Below are 20273 nucleotides of genomic sequence, written 5' to 3'. Positions count from 1 at the left end.
TTTGAGGATATTAAATATCCTGACCATGTTTTTAAACTGAAGAAATCACTATATGGCTTGAAACAAGCTCCCATAGCTTGGTATGATAGACTAAGTAATTTCTTAATCAAAAATGATTTTAAAAGAGGACAGGTTGATACAACACTCTTCAGAAGGACCCTTGGGAAAGATATTCTTGTTGTCCAAATATATGTTGATGATATAATATTTGGTTCTACTAATGCATCTCTTTGCAAGGAATTTTCTAAGTTAATGCAGGATGAATTTGAAATGAGCATGATGGGAGAGCTGAAGTTCTTCCTGGGCATTCAAATTAATCAATGCAAAGATGGAGTCTATGTTCATCAATCAAAGTATACAAAGGAGCTTCTGAAGAAGTTCAAGCTTGAAGATTGTAAAGTGATGAACACTCCAATGCATCCTACGTGCACCTTAAGCAAAGAAGATGAAGGAGCTAAAGTTGATCAGAAGCTGTACAGAGGTATGATTGGTTCTTTGTTATACCTCACTGCATCTAGGCCAGATATTTTATTCAGTGTATGCTTGTGTGCAAGATTCCAATCAGATCCTAGAGAATCTCATATGACTACTGTCAAGAGAATCTTCAGGTATTTGAAAGGAACAACTAATCTTGGACTCCTTTATAGGAAATCCTTAGATTATAAGCTAATTGGATTCTGTGATGCTGATTATGCTGGTGATAGGATTGAAAGAAAGTCAACCAGTGGCAATTGTCAATTTCTAGGTGATAATCTTATATCCTGGGCTAGCAAAAGACAAACAACTATTGCTATGTCTACAACAGAAGCAGAATACATTTCAGCTGCAAGTTGTAGTACACAACTACTTTAGATGAAACATCAGTTGGAAGACTATCAGATAACTGCTAACAATATTTCCATTTATTGTGATAATACTGCTGCTATTTGTTTGTCTAAAAATCCAATTTTGCATTCAAGAGCTAAGCACATTGAAATCAAACACCATTTTATCAGAGACTATGTTCAAAAAGGAATTTTAGATATACAATTCATTGATACTGAGAATCAATGGGCTGATATATTTACTAAGCCTTTAACTGTTGAAAGATTTGATTTTATAAAGAAAAATTTGAACATGCACTTTGTGTCTGATTAAATGTTTGCTTGCTTCTGAATAGGATTTTAGATTCTGAAGTTAGTTCAGAAGCAGTGGTCCATCAGAAGCTCTTTAGTGAGGTTCTGAGGAAAACTCGCTTCTGATGTTGACGTCAGCATTTGAAGTCCAGAAGCTGGATTTTATGCTTCTGAATAGTGGAGTTAGTGGAAACGTTGGGAGTTACTTTTTATGGTAACTTCTGGCCCACTAACTTGATAGTTACTCTGAGAACTTCTGACGTGGCATATATGTATTGATGTATAACTTAAAAGGGCAATGATGATTTAATAGCTTTGAAAGTACTTTTCACGCGCCCCCAATTTTGTCATTAATGTTATGTTTGTTTGTCTCTTTTGAATTGCAAACGTTTTTACTCTTAAACACTTTTGCAATTCACACACTACTCACTCACAACAAACACATTTTCTCTCAAACCTCCTACGAAGTAAGCGCAAAAACCCTAGAACCCTAAATCTTCTTCAAATCTTCTTCAATCATCAAATGGCATCATCAAGCTCAAGAGTTTCAGAATCTACTTCAAGCAAGCAAGGCGCATCAGAATCTGGGTCAATCTAGAAAGAAAAGACTATGGATATTCCATGGAAATCCTTAATCGTCCAAACAGAATCGCCAGTGGACTTCATTTCACTTAAAAAGTACGAAGTGGACATGGAAGGTTTAGTAGAAACTCAGAAGCTGTCTGAATACTTCAAGATGCTGAATGGGCCAACTTATGTGAATTTGGTCAAAGACTTCTGGTTAAGAGCTGAAATCGTCAATGGAAAGCCTGCGAAGGTAGTAGGGAAACAAGTTGGGTCGAAGAAGAAAAATATGGAGATAGAGTTGAATCCCACTTCTTTCAGTAGTCTTAAGATAAGGTCTGAAGTGATGGGTATTCCTGTAACCATCACAGAGGAGATTATCGCTAAAGCATGCAGAGTGGATGCAGAAGGAAAATTCCAAGAAATAGTAAAGGCGGAAGATATCATTCTGAAAAGCTACTGCAACTTGCTTTTGGGTGGGAATTCAAAAGCCAAGACATCAGAGATGGAGATTCACCACAGAATGTTGGTGAAGTTCTGCACTGATTGTTTCTTACAGAGAGGAGGAGGATCTGATCAACCAAATTTCCAACAGAAGCTAGCTATCTACTTCATGGCAATTCAGAACAAGATCAACTTCCCAAGATATGTCATGGATCATCTCTATTGGGAAATCAATGAAGGCACTATCAAAGGAAGAAAGCAAGTACCCTATGGAAGATTATTGTCTGAAATCTTCCACCAAGGAGGTGTACTGAAGGTTCTAAAGAAATCAAGGGATGCATCTGACAAATGCTTCAAGGCCTCTACTGCTAAAAAGATTATCAGTAGCAGGACCTTGCATTCCATGCATTATTTTAAGACAGCCCCTAAAGATGAAAAGTGGTTGGAAATGACTACAGCTGAATCTGAGATTATCAGGGACTTTCCTTCCATCATTAAGGAAAGCAATCCTGAGATCTTAGCTAAATCAGCAGCTGAGTATGTCTTGGAGGAAGATGAAAGCCCTCAGGAGGAGGCTGCTCCTGTTAAAGGAAAGAGGGCCAGAACCAGTACTGAGTCAGAAGCTGCTGTTGCAAAAACCAAAAAGCAAAAAGTTGCTAAGTCTGAAGCTGAATCTGTTTCTGCCAAGGATAAAGGAAAGAGGCAGAAGGTTGGTGTTGCTTCTATTCCTCAGAAAAGAAGAAAAGGTAAGGCAGATCTGGTAATCACCAAAGAGCAGCTGGAGGAAGCTCTTGAAGAAATAGAAAAAGAAGAAGCTGAGCCCAAGATGAAGAAGAAGAAGGCACCGATAGATATGAAAATCTCTATGGTTGAAATGAATCCTGCCAAGGCCAAAATGGCTAAGGAATATGCTGCTAATAAGATAGCAGAAAGAAAGGAGAAGAAAATTGCTGATGAAGCTGAACGGATGGTCATGAAGAAAGCTGATACTTCAGAAGCTGATGCTTCAAAGTCTACTTCAGAAGCTGTTGATAACACATCAAAGTTATCTCAGGTATCAAATGTCTCACACACATCTTGTACCATATCCTCTATTCCTTATGAAGGCACCTCTCTTTTAGATCACCTAGAAAGTCATTATCTAGGTGAACTACCCCAATCTGGCTTTAACACAACCTCACAAAAAGCCTCTGAAATAACTCCAGAAGCAGCTGCTTCTGATAACGTTGTTTCAGAAGACCCCCCCACAACAACAACCAGTACCAGAAAAAGCCTTTTCACCCCCACAACCAGAACCTACAACTTCATCACCCCCACAACAACAACCAACTGTTCCTGAACATATTGTTCCTGAACAACCAGTTACTAAACCCATTCCTAAACCTGCATCTGAAACTGCCGCTCCTGAACCAATGTTCCTGAGCTAACCTCTGCTTCCATAACTCCTTCACCAGTACAAGCTATCAAGATCACTCATCATACCGGTTTATGTGATATGGACACAGACTCTGAGGATGATCAAGATGATCATGCCTCTGATATGGTAGTTGACCCCACTCCTGACCAACCATCAACTAGCAAATCCTTGACTACAAATGACCAATCATCATCAAACCTACCCATTATTCACCTATCCCTTCCAAAACCCTCTAAGCAACCTTCACCTCCCACCATTTTCCTGGATTCTCAAGTACTACAAGATGTGTGGGAAGATATTGCTTCTGAAGTTCTCAGACTGATAGCAGGAAGAAATGACTTGGGTCATCAAGTTTCCTATCAGAAGCAATGGAGAAGGATCAAAGAAAGGGTCGTTAACCTGATTTCAGCATTGCATGATTCCTACATTGAGGCTCAAGAGCAAGCCAAGCAGAAGCTGGAAGATTGGTTGAATGGAATAAAAGAGGATACTGGAGATGTAGAAATTCTTGGTACTTGGGTGAAGAACCCACTCAGTATCAGAGGCAGAGAACTTGGTGAATTCCTGCCCAAGGAGCTGCATCTGACTATCCCTTCTGAGATCCTGGAGAAGATTGATGCACCTAACCTGGCTCTAGCTCAGGAGAACAAGGTGCTCAAAGAAGAAAATGAAAGACTTGAAACAGAGTTACTAGAGCAGAAGCTGAAGATATCAAAATTGGAAGCTGATATGGAAGAAGCCAAGATCAGAGAAGACACCTACAGAACAGAGATGGACAAGAAATATGCTGATGTTCAAGAGCTTCTGAAGAAGATTTTAGAAAAATAAGTCAAACCCATAGTTGCACACCTTTAGCTTATTTTTTGTATCTTTAGGCTTTTGATATTCTTGGTTCATTTCTGCTTCTGATATCATCTGCTTCTGAATTCTTCTTGCTTCTGAAAATCTTTAACTGTTTATACCTTGTGTGTTATTATTTGCTTTGATAATAATGCTTGCTATGCTTGTTTATTTAATCTTTGAAGATGGTTAATATGCTTTAAAATAATTTGAATTATGCTCTGAACCTTTAATCTTATGTTTTTCTCATCTCTTCTTTTTGTTTATGTCTTTTTGCTAATGACAAAAGGGGGAGTATATGTGATAGTATTTAAAGGCTCTGAGCCCCATTAATAATATTTGAAAATTTTGAAAATTTCTATCCTTTTGTTTTTACCTTAAAACGGTGTATCAAAAAGGGGGAGTATCAAATTTCAAATAAAATTAATTGAACCATTCTTCTTATCTATAAGTCAATTCTTTCAATTTTTTTAAGCTCTGATATTATTGTGCGAAAAATGAATTTAATTAACCTGGATAGAACTTAGGGGGAGCTTACAAACCTCACCTTAAAGACTATTAGACTCAGGGGGAGTTAGAGCTTACAAACCTCAGACTCTGAGCTTACAAACATCAGAAACCCCAAAGTCAACTCGTTAATTTGATTAACAACAATTGACCAATTTTAAATACTATTGTTTGTCATCATCAAAAAGGGGGAGATTGTTGGAACAAAATGTGTTTAACAATGAACCTTATAAAGTTTTGATGATAACAAGGTATTAAAAATTGTAAATTGGACTAGCTAATATTTGTTCAAGTGTACAGGACCACAGTTAAAAAAGTTACATCATTAATTGGTTCTGAATGAGCAAATAAAGAGCAAAACAAAATGAAACTTAGGCGCTTCTGAAGGCAATACGCTCCTGAAGACGGAAAGCGCTCCTGAAGTCAAGCTGCTCCTAAAGAAAGTAAAGCGCTCCTGAAGTCAAGATGCTTCTGAAGAAAGTAAAGCGCTCTTGAAGTCAAGCTGCTCCTGAAGAGAGTAAAGAGCTCCTGAAGAAATGGTGCTCCTGAAGATTACCGCTTCTGAAGACAAGAGGTCCCGAAGCCACATCATCAGAAGCTGCATTATCAGAAGCTGCATCATCAGAAGCTGCCTCATCAGAAGTCATTTCACCAGAAGCTGAAGATCAACTGGATTTGCAAAAGATTCAAAGATTGAAGAATCAACACTGCAAAAGCTGTCTATTGGATTCGAAAACATAGCAGAAAATTAGTGGAACATTGCAACGGTCATTTCAAAGGTGTTTGAAGGCATGTGCTTGCAATTTTGGACGAAAGCGTTGACATTGTACTTCTGTACGAATTGTACAACCACGTTCTCCACTACTCTGTTTTGTGTCCACGCTACAAGACAAGAAAACAGCTCCAGAATACGGCTTCGCCTGCATAGATGTTCCTTTGGATAAGGAATGGATTTCAAATTTGTTCTTCACAAGACAACAACCAAATCAGGCAAAATATCATTGGCGAAAGATCAAGCTTCAACAACGACTCTTTGATGTGCTGGCAATTTCACAACGTCTCTTTCACACCTCTATATAAAGGAGTGAAGACTTAGAGAATTGGTAATGCAAGAACGCTGAACGAAAGACTCACAACATTTCTACAAGTGCCAAACCTCTGCTGAAATTGTTCTGCATTCACTTAGAATTTCTGTGTCTCAAAGTCATATCTTAGAAATTCTTAAGTCATTGAGTCTGTATCTGATTTGTATTGTGAGCACCTCTGATTGTATATCAAGTGTTCAACCTTAAACAATTTTCTGTGTAATTTTGTTTAGTTAGAAGTCTCTTGCAGTTGTGCTTGAGCAAGGAAGTCTCTTGATTGTGTTCTTGAGCAAAGGAAGTCTCTTGCTTGTGTGCTTGAGCAAAGGAAGTCTCTTGCTTGTGTGCTTGAGCAATTCTAATCAGATATTACTCTTAGTGAAATCTCCTTGGAAGTGCAAGGGGGACTGGACTACTTCCGGATTGTGGAAGGAACCATATAATTGCTTTGTATCGTTCTTCTTCTCTCTCTCTCTCTCTGTTTTATTCCACTGCATTTAGATTCTGATTATCACTTCAGAAGCTGTCTCACTTAGCTTCTGATCAAGTGTGTTCAGTTTTAGGAGAAACGAAGAATTTTCCAAAACACAATTCAACCCCCCTTCTTGCGTTTTTCTCACCTTCAGTATTGGACATTCTTTTTGTTGTCATTGCTCCAATCAGCTTTAGGCTTATCTTGGACTACACCGTTGTCGCCATCGACGACAATTTGTGGTTGAAATCGACCATTGACAACGGCGTCCCACACATCCATGTTCAACGATTGGATGTGAACGCTCATGCATTCTTTCCGATAGTCGTAATTTTCTCCGTCGAAAATAGATGCTCTACTATACGCCCCCTTGAGCTCATTAATAGTCATATCGATAAACTCTTCCGATAGTTAGCCATAAGAAGAGACCAAGCTCTATGATACCACTTGTTGGTCTATATGGCTAACAAGTTATCAAGCTCGGGGGGGGGGGGGGGGGGGGGGGGGGCTAAATAGCTTTTTGAAAAGTTTCTCTGGAGGTTTAATAAAAATCAATTTTAAAGTAATCGACTATTGGATTCGTGCTCGAACAATCACAACAATGTACCAAAAATACAAATATATGTGGAATAAGATTTAATATTAGAATTGAGAGATTCACGATACAAATCTTATTATACAATCAAACTTTAATCAACCTTGAACAATATATAAAACTTATAACAATTTCAAACCAAACCTATATGAACAAAATTACTAAGCTATCAAATAAAAACACAATACATGTGAAATTGAAGAATTGAATAGATTATGCAATCAATTGATCTACGCAAATTATTTAAAACCTAATTCAATGAATTAGATTATTTTTTCAATAAAAAACAACTCAGATCAACTCTAGCAATTATCCTAACAATTATTCAATTGATCACATGCAATAGTAAAAAGTAAGGAGGATAGGGAAGAGAGAGAACACCGATATTTTTATAGTAGTTCGCTCTTTCTCGTCCTCGCTAGAGCTACGTCTACTCTTCTTGATAAAGTACGCCTTCACCAAGGTCATCCACTAAGTAACAAATGTTGATTACAATGTGTTTACAACAGTTCCTTGAAATTAAACGTAATTCTTCAACCCCTATGCAAACACTCCCCCAAACTCCAAGTAACCCTTGAATTTGGTGCTTCTTGAATCTTCGAATCCTTGATTACCCCGTTCACCCCTTCGAACTCTTCACTCAAGCCTTCGATGCTACGTCCGGTAAATAAACGCCCTTCGACTTCAAGAACGGTTAGAAAGACCCCCCAAGTTCTTTCAAGGTGGAATGAGATTATTCACTTCAATTTGAAGCCATGATTATGCCCAATCAATCTTCTTGAGAGAACCAACTTACAATCCCTACTAGCACCCTAGAGAATCTATGTGACTCGAAGAACAAAGTGATTCTAAGAAAAAATGTTTAATCTTGAAGAATGTATGAACTATGAGTGTTTGAGACCTAGAGAGAATAGTTGCAAATGATTCAATAAATTGGAAGATATGAGGAGAAGACTATATATAGTGAGGGGTGATAAGACTAAATTTTCGCATAAAAACAACAGAGTGAATCGATTCATTAAACAACTGAATCGATTCATACACCAAGAAAGACAAGCCCTGATACAAGGAGATCTTATGAAGATTGATGCAAGTCATGTAACAAGTGAAACGATTCAAGCTACCCAGATGAAGGTCTAAATCGATTCAAGATTGGTTTGAATCGATTCAGAGAGAGTCAGAGAGTTTAATGATACGACTCAAGGATGATTGATATGATTCAAGCATGAATCGATTCATAATCATCATGAATCGATTCATATCAAGTCAGAGACTTAAATGAGATGATTCAGATAAGGATGAATCGATTCATGCAGAGAGAAGACACATATGAGCGGATACCAATTGTTTCACTAGGGTGCTTTAACAAAGTCTAAAAAGAAATGCTAGACTAACAACTTCTGATCTAAAGAACACAGATATAGAAACAAAAAAGGCTAACATCATCAAAACCATAGCTAGAAGCTTCAAGAGTATGTGTCTTTCACAATATCATATTCAGAGGTATATGTTACATACACAATTGCATATTTTTCCCATAATGTGCACTTGAGTTTTTTTCCTCCCCTACAAATAAATTATAAATCAACACAGTTTATTAATGTAGAATAAAAACATGAGAATGATATTTATCCAAGCTCGTCTAACTTGAGAGTCGTATAATTGGTTGATTGCAGACTATCTTTGTATTTTGTGAGTTCTTCCATTGTAGATAATGCTCCAATAATATCTTTAAGAAAATATGGAAGGTTAGGTTAATATCCAATGTAAGAAAAAAAAACTATAACAAATAAATATACAATGGATATACGAATTAGCTCTTTATAAATTTATCAATTAAGTACAAATCTTTATTCTTGTCTTTAAAAATTTAATAATACGATGTGAATTTAAATGCACAAAACGGAACAATTGAATCATCAACGGACTTCACGACGGTCATATTCTTAAAAAAATAGTTTGTATTCATGGTTCTTATTAGAAATTGAGGTATTTGTTATCTCGTAACAAATTCACTCAACCAACATACGTTGATATTTTGCAACTTTGTCGCTCTAGACAGTGCATTGAATTTTGCTCCCTCATAATATCAAGAACAACAAAAGCCAACAATATTTTTGAATAAGTATGCATTAAAATGTTCTAAAAAACAATAATAAAATAAAACAAATAAATTCACAAAGAATAATTATCATAGAAAAATAATTTTAAATAATGTAAAAGTTTGTTAGTTTGTAAAAGTTAATATAGAAATATAAATTGATGCATACCCTTTCGTTCATAAAAATCATTTCGAATAAATAAATTTGGTCTTGATCCATGAAATTTGGAATTCTCCACATTCTAATGATCCAAATCTTGAATCTTCACACTTTGTATTTATTATTCATGGTTATGCATGTTGGAACAAAATGTGTTTAACATTACCCTTTGAGTTTTGATGATAACAAGGTATTAAAAATTGTCAATTGGATATGCTAATATTTGTTCAAGTGTGCAGGACCATAGACAAAACTTTAAATGTCTCTAAGCAAAGCATAGGTTCTGGAAGAATAAATTAAGAGCAATTGAATCTACAAAAAGGAAGCTTGTGTTGCAAGAAAGGTCCTGAAGAAAATAGGTTCTGAAGACCATCAGAAGTTGACGTCATCAGAAGCACTCTTATCAGAAGCTGTCTACCAGAAGCTGACATCATCAGAGGTTCTGAAGATCATCAGAAGCTGAAGATTGGAAGCTGAAGTTAGTTAAATGTTGTCATATTGATTATGCATCATTGCAAAAGGAATAGAAGCCTGGAGCAACTGCTAATTCAGAGGAATTTGAAGGCATTGGATGCTTATCCACGGAAGAACGCAGGCAAAGGACAATAGTACAACCACTATCTCCACTACTCTATTTTGTGTCTGCAATAGTACAAGACAACAGCTGTGACTACGCTGGTAATTCTCTATACAAGGAATGGATTTGAAATTGTTCCCTCTTAGGATAATAACCAAATCAAGCAACAGATCATTGGTGATTTGATCAAGCTTCAACAACGACTCTTTTGATGTGTTGGCAATCTACAATGTCTCTTTCACACCTCTATATAAAGGAGTGAAGACTTGGAGATTTCCAAGAGACTTATAACAATTTTACAAGTGCCAAACCTCTGATGAAATTGTTTCACATCAAAGTTCACTTAGAATTTCTTATCAACTTTCATATCTTTGAAACTCTAGAGTCTTAAGAGTCTGTATCTGATTTGTATTGTGAACACCATTGATTGTATATCAAGTGTTCAACCTCAAACAATTTTCTTTGTAATTCTGTTTGAATAGAAGTCTCTTGCAGCTGTGCTTGAGCATAGGAAGTCTCTTGTAGTTGTGCTTGAGCATTAGGAAATCTCTTGCAGTTGTACTTGAGTAGTTTGAAGTCTCTTGCTATTTTGAGCAATGCGCAGATGTAATCAGATATTGATTTTAGTGAACTCTCCTTGGAAGTGCAAGGAGGAGTGGACTACTTCCGGTTGTGGAAGGAACTACTATAAATTGCTTTGTGTCTTTCTTCTTTCTCTCTTTCTTTTCTTATCCGCTGCAACTAGATTCTGAACACTACTTCAGAAGTTGAACTCTATCAGGTTCTGAACAGTGAATTCAGTTTTAGGAGAAGAAAAAGAAACCACAATTCAACCCCCCCCCCCCCCCCCCCCCCCTCTTGTGTTTTTCTCACCTTTAATGCTATTAATGAGGTCAAATTTTGTAGCCATAATTTTTAGGGGGGAAACACAATCATGAAATTTGTGACTTGGTTAGTTAAATTCAAAAGTAAACGAAGGTATTCTAAGTGTGTGTAAACACTATTAGAAAGTGTTTATATATGTTATATTAAAAAAAGTATTGTTAGAAAATGGTTAATATATATCATATAAAAACAAAGTATATGTAAAAAAATAATAAAAGTGGTGATTGCCAAACATGGAGAATTGAAAAGATTAGATCTAAATCATGTTTATGTTTGTTTTCAAAGTATGTGAATAAATGATTAGCAAAAACTCCTTTTATTTTTATGCCGAACTTTTTTGTTGTCAAATAGTATAGTGGCTGGAGCTCACACATTTTAAATATGGAGAAGTGCAGTGTTCAGGGTTCGAACCTCGACCCTTTCATATATTATGCATTGTCTCTACCAACTAAGCTAAGCTCACATTGACTTTAGGCTGAACTTTTATTCATATTCACTCCACTCAGAATTAAACTAACTGGTTGAGTTAATAAAATATGTAACTGTTTCTCTTGAAAAACGAAAGAAACAAAGCACAAAGAGATAATGGATTGCATCTACTATAAAATAGTAACAATATATAATTGGGATAGAGGACCATGGGATTAATTTTTCATTATCCAATTATTCCCATAGATAAAATTATCTATAACAATGTTAAATTGTTGGTGTTATCGAAAAAGATAAGAATTTATATTATATTTGTCATATCATTTATAAAAGATAAACCTAATTTGTTACAATTTGAAAGGAAAGTTTTTTTTTTCATGGATAAAGTAACAAATATTTGTACCTATAATTTTAATCAAAATCAAAATTTATAAAGAATATTGCTTATAATTATACCCTTAGATAAAATTATCTATAACAATGTTAAATTGTTGGTGTTATCGAAAAAGATAAAAATTTATATTATATTTGTCATATCATTTATAAAAGATATATAAACCTAATTTGTTACAATTTGAAAGGAATTTTTTTTTACATGGATAAAGTAATAAATATTTGTACCTATAATTTTAATCAAAATCAAAAGTTATAAAGAATATTACTTATATTATACACGCATTAGTGCGGTTAAAAACTTTTAATGTATTAGTAACATATGTGCATACAAAATAAATGACAAAATTAATTTTCCCTAAAAAATGAAAAAAATTGATTTAATTTAAATAATTGACTTATGTTAAAACAATTGGTATAATATTTCAAAATCAATAGAATATATAAAATCTAAAATTTTAACTAAATTATAATATTTTTTGGTGAAATTGATATGATGAAAATTTAAATAAAAATTGGAATGCTTATAAAAAACTGAAAATCAAAAGATAAGAAAATCAGTTTTAAAAATATTAACAAATTTGAGAGTTCGAAATCTAATAAAAGAAATTATTATATTTATTGAAATAAATTATGTTAAAATTAAATTAGACATTAATTAATTCTACCAAAAGTTAATTAAAAAATCAAATAAAATATTTAATGGATATGATTGAACATACTTAGTTTGTTGAGATATTTGTCCTCGTGAGCTTAACTCAGCTCGTATGGACAATGCATAATATATGCAATGGTCTGGGGTTCGAACCCCAGACCCCACCAAAGAAAAGATATTTATGCAAGATTTTTTTTTTTTTAAGGAATATTTATGCAAGATTTGAAAACTATTGATTAGGAATTCAATAAAAATATAAAATAAAATATTTAATTGATTAGATCAAAGTTTGTTGATAAATTTATGTCTAATAAAATATTTGTTTTAAAAAATATTAAAAATATTGAGAATAAATAAAAAAAACTTATATATACTATTGATGGATTCTACTATTTTTGCGAAAACCCACTCTAATCTCTACCTTGAAGCACACGGCATGGATATCAAAACCCTTTCTTTCCCTGCCGCCACGCCACCGTTAGCGGTAATCGCTGCATCCAAGCTCGCCGGATTTTCTTCATCCATTGACACCTCCCTTCCTCCTGATTCCGCCCCCACATTTCTCTTCTCCAACGGGTACGTTCCCTTTCTCATATCTCTTCACCCTTTTCCTCGTTTATATGATCTATCAATAATTTGCAATTATTCGTAACAGGTCGAAATTGCGTGGACCATTTGTTCTTCTGCGTTACATTGGAAGAACTGCAACTCTTCATAATTTCTATGGCCAAAATGTTTTTCAAACTAGCCAGGTTATTTTTTCTGATATATAATAGCATAAGATGTTTTAGTGAAATTATTTGTTCACATTGAATAAGTGATGTTGTCTTTTAAGGCCCTGTTTGGTTAAACAACTTATTTGCAGCTTATAGCACAAGCACTTATCATGATAAACACTTACGTAGTAGGGTCTGTTTGGTAAGACATAATTTTGAGTTTATAGCTTGGTATTATAAGTTAGTTTATAAGCTCTTTCTACAACAAAAGTGTACTTGCAAAGAGCACAATAAGGAATACTAGGGTTTAGTATCGTATTCTAGGGTTTAGACTAATTATTGGATGCCTTGAGATTGCTCCCAAGGGTGGTATTTATAGCCTCTTATGGGCCTGGTTTGTGGTTGCTTAGGCAGCAAGTAATAGGGGTGTTTTGGGTATTTAGGCGCGTTCTAGAGGCTTCTTGAAGCGAACAAAGGCGGTGTCTTGAGGGAAACGTGCCTTTGAGCCTTATGGCCCTCTTGGAGGGCGCTGAGGTCTTTGGGAGGGTCTAAAAGCCCTTTTGGAGGTCTTGGGTCTTTAAGAATATATTGACGGTTCAAAAAGATAAAATGTAGTTAAATTGTTTTCATAAGATAACTTGGAGAACGTATGAAGATAAGCTAAGCTGTTAAAAGCTTATGAAAAATTTCATGAGCTTTTTTCATAAGTTCTTCCAAACAGTCTCGCAAAACGTATGTCAGTCGATAAACTCAAATAAGCCAATCCAAACAAGCAGTAAATATTGCTTGAGTGAACCTTCAGTCTGGGTCCCACTTTCTCTCCTATTGGGTCCTTGAACTACAGAAATATCATAACCAGTCTTGAAACTATTCTTGATAGTTAGTCCTTGGTTTCTTTCAAAATAGGAGAGTGATAGTTTAAGGTCCCAAATTTACTGATTGATTGACAATAGTTTAGGGCTTGTTAATTAGAATTATATAGTTCAGAGACAAAGTTCGAGGGTGAGTGATTGTTTAGGGATCAAATTGAAGGTTTGCTCGCTTTTCTTTTGTTAGTTGTTGTTTGCTTCTGGTTGTTAGCTCCGTCATTCAATTGTTGTTTCTTTGACTTTTCAGATTGATGAATGGCTAGAGTATGCACCTGTACTCTCATCAGGCCCTGCTTTTGAAAATGGATGCAAGTATATTGATGACTACTTGGAGAAGCGTACATTTTTAGTTGGTTATTCATTATCAATCGCAGATCTAGCTATCTGGGCAGGTCTTGCAGGTAAATATAGTTTTATGATACCTATACCTATTCATCTTTACCTGTGATACTACTACTAAGTCTCTTTTAAACAACCTTGTTTAGTGATTGTTTCTCTTCAACCTTAATCTATGAAACTTGATGGTTCATGTCATCTCCATCTACACTATGCCTTTTCAGGTGCTGGAAAGAGATGGGAAAGCTTGAGGAAATCAAAGAAATATCAAAATCTTGCACGATGGTACAATTCATTAATGGCAGAACATGGTACTACATTAAATGAAGTCACATCAACATATATTGGCAAAAAAGGATCGGGAGAGCCATCTGCAACCAAGCCAAAAGACCAGCCAGTCGTCAAGGATAAAGTGAAGAATGTGAATGGGGATTTTTCTGATAACATTAAGGGAGGAGGCAAGCCTTCGGTAGAGATAGATCTTCCAGATGCTGAAGTTGGAAAAGTTCGTTTGCGATTTGCACCTGAACCCAGTGGCTATCTTCATATTGGACACGCAAAAGCAGCTCTGTTGAACAAGTATTTTGCTGAGCGATACAAAGGTCAGGTTATTTTGCGTTTTGATGATACAAATCCTGCTAAAGAAAAAAAAGAATTTGTGGACAATTTGATAAAAGATGTTAAGATGTTGGGTGTCAAATATGAAAAAATTACATATACATCAGATTACTTCCCTGAGTTGATGAAACTGGCTGAAAAATTAATTAGCCAGGGTAAGGCATATGTTGATGACACTCCACATGAACAAATACAAAAGGAGAGAAGGGATGGCATAGAATCTAAATGCAGAAACCATAGTGTAGAGGAGAATTTGAAATTATGGAAGGAAATGATTGCAGGATCAGAGACGGGGGTGCTGTGTTGTGTCCGTGGGAAGTTGGATATGCAAGATCCAAACAAATCACTCCGTGATCCTGTTTATTATCGTTGCAATCCAAAGCCTCATCATAGAATTGGATCCAAGTATAAATTGTATCCAACTTATGATTTCGCCTGTCCATTTGTTGATGCTAAGGAAGGTATCACTCATGCCCTTCGGTCAAGTGAATACCATGATCGTAATGCTCAGTATCACAGGATTCAAGAGGACATGGGAGTTAAGAAAGTTCTCATCTACGAATTTAGCCGGTTGAATATGGTCTACACTCTTCTCAGCAAACGAAAGCTTCTATGGTTTGTTGAAAAGAGCAAAGTTGAATCATGGGATGATCCACGATTTCCTACAGTGCAAGGAATTGTGCGTAGAGGCTTGAAAATTGAAGCGCTAATCCAATTTATTTTTGAACAAGTATGTACAAGGTTTTGCTTTCTTTTATACATCTAAAAGAAAATATGCACTTGAATATAGCGTTTAGTTGTCATACTCTTTTCTTCTTTTTTACTTTTTTGTTTTATATCCATGCTTAAAATGTTGATCACTGTTCTTGTACAGGGGGCATCAAAAAATCTCAATCTCATGGAATGGGACAAGCTCTGGACCATCAATAAAAAAATTATTGACCCTGTATGTCCCAGACACACTGCGGTCATTGCGGATAGACGTGTATTGTTAACCCTCACTGATGGTCCTGAGAAATCATTTGTCCGCATCATACCTAGGCACAAAAACTATGAAGCTGCTGGGAATAAAGCTACCACATATACAAAAAGGATATGGATTGACTATGCTGACGCAGAGTCCGTATCAGCAGGTGAGGAAGTAACCTTGATGGATTGGGGAAATGTCATAGTAAAGGAAGTAGATAAGGACCAAGATGGGAATGTCACAGGGTTAAGTGGTGTTTTACATCCTGAAGGATCTGTGAAGACCACAAAACTGAAGCTCACTTGGCTCCCTGAGTTAGATGAACTAGTTAGCCTGACATTGATGGAGTTTGATTACCTCATTACGAAGAAAAAGGTATGTGCTTGGCTTCTGTTTGTTTCTGTCATTAATAAAGGAAAATATATAATATGTGAACATTTCGACGAGCAATTCACGTGTCCATACGATTTCTACTGACACAACCAATCATGAACCTTCCATATATGTTATAAGAATTTGTTAACGGCTATTATCTGACCTTTCATGAACCTTCCATGGAACTAGTTTTATAGCACCATATTGTCCTTATTATTGTCCATCCTGATCCCATTCTCTTAAAAGTCCATACCCTATGCATAGACACTTTGGTTCAGTGTTCATTTCATCTACTCATACTTAATATACATCAAATCAAACCTGCTTGCTTCCCTGTTTAAGTTTTTATTTGCTTTGTTTGCAGCTTGAGAAAGGAAAGAATGGGAAAGAAGAGAATATCGATGATGTGCTTAACCCTGTGCTTAACCCTTGCACAAAAAAGGAGATTCTAGCATATGGAGAATCCAATATGCGAAATCTTAAGCGTGGAGAAGTACTGCAGCTGGAGAGAAAGGGATATTTCAGGTGTGATGTACCCTTCGTCCGGCCTTCGAAACCAATCGTGTTATTTGCAATCCCAGATGGCAGGCAGCAAACATCTTTGAAGTAAAAAACTTTTTTGTTTTTTAATGACAAGTTGGTAATTTGGATAGCTTTGTGGAATTATTTTAATGTGTACCATCACTACTCAGTGTTATGCTTATAAGCAACCTTGTATTTGGGTTGTCGACTAGCAATTTGAATATATTCTGTTTTTTGTGGACAAATTGTGAGTCTGTTGTTACCTTGTTATTTTAGTTTATGCTTTTGCCGAATACCAAATGAATATGGTTCAAGTCAAATCGATATGGAATCAATAATAGAAAAATGAACAACCATATTTATCACTTAAAATTATTGCATTATCGTCAAAGATTTATTCATTTCAAGGAAGTTATTACCTATATCAAGTTTTATAAATTTCAGTTGAGCCATATCTAAACTCTAAAGTTGGAAAGGGGTAATATTAGACCAGTAAATTCTTGATGAGGATTCACTACAGTTGAGAAATCTCAACTTTGGCGTAGTTGCACATCGCCAAGTCTAATCAAAATCGGACGACTCAGATTTCAATAGTGCATTTTAAGTTTGATATGGCGGTTGAAATGCGAGTTACTATAAAAATTCTGGTGTTATTTTCTTTCCTATCCTCTTTGATTTTGCTTTATTATTTGTATATGAATTTTAATGTTTGTAGCTATTTGATTTGATTGTGATTAATTTTCATACTTAACCTAATCTTAATTCATTGAATTAAGATTATTTTCAAATTCAATTTTATTCCTTATTGTTAGTTTGGTTTGAGCTTGTCTAGTTTTGTGAATTGTATATTTGATGTGCTTATTAAGATTCAACATTTGAATCTCTCAATTCAATATTGAATCTTAGTTTTTAATGATTGTCTTAATTTTTGTTGTCGTTGTTATTGTGCACGAATCCAAAATGTCATATATTTTCTATTCACGCTTTCTCAAAACTCTTTTGAAATTTGAAAAACACTATTCGCCCTCCTCTAATGCACATTCTTGTTCGCCAGATCACACTGTCAAGAGTCTAAAGTCTAGAGTTTTCTAAGTATAAATTGTATAATTTCAAATGTTTTGGTAATCCTATTTATTATTTGTCTCAACCGATAAATTTATTTTAGATTCAATGTATGTTGCACTTTATTGTAGAAGAAAACCGTTGATATGTTTGATGAATCTTGTTACCGTTGATTTGCTTCCGCTTGTGGAACCGTGTTCCCTTTTTTGTTTGACATTTTTTTTTAAGACATAAAACTGAAATATATTAACAACGGCAGTGAAACACCTAAGTACAAGATGTACTAAAAGTGCCACCTCTAATAATAGTTTTTGTTTGACATTAATGTGCATATGATCTTGTATTATAATTCCTTTATTAGAATAATTCAGTCTAGCAACCTTAGTATGACATATGGTTTAAGTATCAACTTATGAATTGAGATGAGGAGTCTCAATGAAGATGTATTTTCCACGTGGACGATTCATCTTGAGAGAGAAGAAACAAAGGAAACAAAGGAAATTCTCAGAAAGAAGCAAAGATGAAGGAACAAACTTAACAAAAAAGAGTAAAACATAGATCGTGAAAGAGAGAATAAAGATGAAAGGAAACAATGATCATCACAAGATGAGACAATAAAGATAAGCAAACAAAAGTTAGAATACAAAGAGACTTATGGTGGATAACAATTGCAAATCAAAAGGTGGAATGTGAATCTTGGAATGTTCATATTCAATCTCAAACCGATTCAAAGAAATAAAAAACCGCACAAAACCAAAATTTATTGGACGTGTTTGGATGTGATTTTGTAACAATTGTTCTGATCATATTGGATTTTGGATCCCTTTTTCAAACCGAACCACATAAATAAATTTTCAAACCGAACCACATAAATAAATATTTGAATAAGATGTTGGATTAATCTATCATTTGTTGCTTTTAATTTTTTTAATGATACTTATTAAAAATATAATCAACAATTTTCATTTTTAATTGTTATTTTTTAGTATATTAAATTTTATATTTTGCATCAAACATATTATTTTACAGTGTCTTTAAAATATTAATAATCAAAAAAATCCACAAAATTGTAATTTGCATATCAAAAAACCGATCCAAAACAAAACTGCATAAAATTGGATCAGATCAGATATTTTTTTAGAAATCATCTAAACTGAACTGAACCGCAGGTATTTATATTTTGGATCGGATGAATTTATGTCTCATAGTTAATCCAAACTGCATCGACAACACCCTTACCTACTTAATAATTATTCAAAACATTTTAGTACAAAAATTTAATTGCATGCTGACCATGATGAAGAATTGTCCAAAAGAAGGACCCATGGTGATCCAAGTTATAGTGTAATTTGATTAGAGGTACGTGTAATATACAGATTAAATTCTTATAATAATTCAATATAGTAAATATTTGGCAATCCACAAGTCCTAGCTCAACTGGCAAATGCCGAAATTGTTAGGCCGGATGCCATGACCGGGGTTCGAACCCCGGTACCTCCACTTGTGTGTGTGAGTTTATAATGGCTTTGCCATTTCGTCTATCTACCAAAAAAAAAAAATAGTAATCGTCTATCTACCAAAAAAAAAAAATAGTAAATATTTGGCAACTTCTCAAAGAATAAGAAAAGCTGTATGTAATTTGAACAACAATTTTGGTGACAACTTATGAGACAACTAAATATACTACCTCTGTCATTGTATATAAGACCCTTTTGCTAAAAACACAAGAATTAAGAAAATTGGTTTTTGCATTAAATTTATCAATAGTGTATATTGTCTTTCCAAAATTATCCTTCATTTATTAAGAAAGAGAAATAGTTGATCTTTAATTCTCTTCATTAAAGTATGGGTATTATTGTGAAAAATTAATTAATGCACTTTGATATTTGAAGAGGGTATTATAAAAAGGGACAATAAAACTTTGCAAAAGAGTCTTATAAATAAGGACGGAGGTAGTATATTAATTAATGTAGGTATTGACACGAAAATTAAAGTAAGATTGAGAGAGAGAGAGAGAGAGAGAGAGAGAGAGAGAGAGAGAGAGAGAGAGAGAGAGAGAGAGAGAGAGAGAGAGAGAGAGTAAAACACGGTGAGAGTATGAGATATTTGTCCCAATAGTTGTGAGAGTATGATTGTACAAATATCATTTTCTCATAAGGAAAATACATCACAAATTCATGATGCCTGCTTGTGACATTTCTATTAAAATAAAACTATGAACTGCTAATTTATATTTAATTAAATTTAGATAAAAACTACTAATAGCAACTAAGGTATGTCTAGAAGAAGGAAAAAATAACACATTTTAATCGTTAGTTTTTATCTTAGATATATTTAAATTAGTTGATAAATCTATTTACAAATTGAAAATTAGTTTAGAGACTTATTTATATAATATGAATGACAAGTAAAATAGCTGGGGAGAGGGAGGGAGGGAGAGAGAGAGACCAATGGAGTTGGTGGTAGCACGGTGGATGTGAGTGTGCACGACTGTTGCTGGAGGTTGCGACGAAGAAAGGTTGAAGGTGTCGAGTTTGATGACCGGGGTCGCCGGAGTGGAGTGAGAGCTGAG

The 20273-nt window shown here is 34.7% G+C and overlaps 1 protein-coding gene across 1 annotated transcript; it reads left to right on the top strand.

Moving 5' to 3' along the window:
* The first annotated feature begins 12639 nt into the window (after nt 1-12639).
* On the top strand, nt 12640-16884 carry LOC146954463 (glutamate--tRNA ligase, cytoplasmic-like). Its single transcript, XM_085716555.1, has 6 exons — nt 12640-12812; nt 12892-12988; nt 14069-14222; nt 14382-15505; nt 15650-16117; nt 16482-16884. The coding sequence occupies exons 1-6, from the start codon at nt 12673-12675 to the stop codon at nt 16725-16727; spliced, it is 2229 nt and encodes a 742-aa protein (XP_085572681.1). The 5' UTR covers nt 12640-12672; the 3' UTR covers nt 16728-16884.
* The last annotated feature ends 3389 nt before the right edge of the window (nt 16885-20273 follow it).

This window comes from Medicago sativa, chromosome 1 (genome assembly GCF_051527215.1).
Source record: "Medicago sativa cultivar Bolivia chromosome 1, Bolivia_mono, whole genome shotgun sequence".
NCBI lineage: Eukaryota > Viridiplantae > Streptophyta > Magnoliopsida > Fabales > Fabaceae > Medicago > Medicago sativa.
This window is presented reverse-complemented; position numbering and strand designations above follow the sequence as displayed.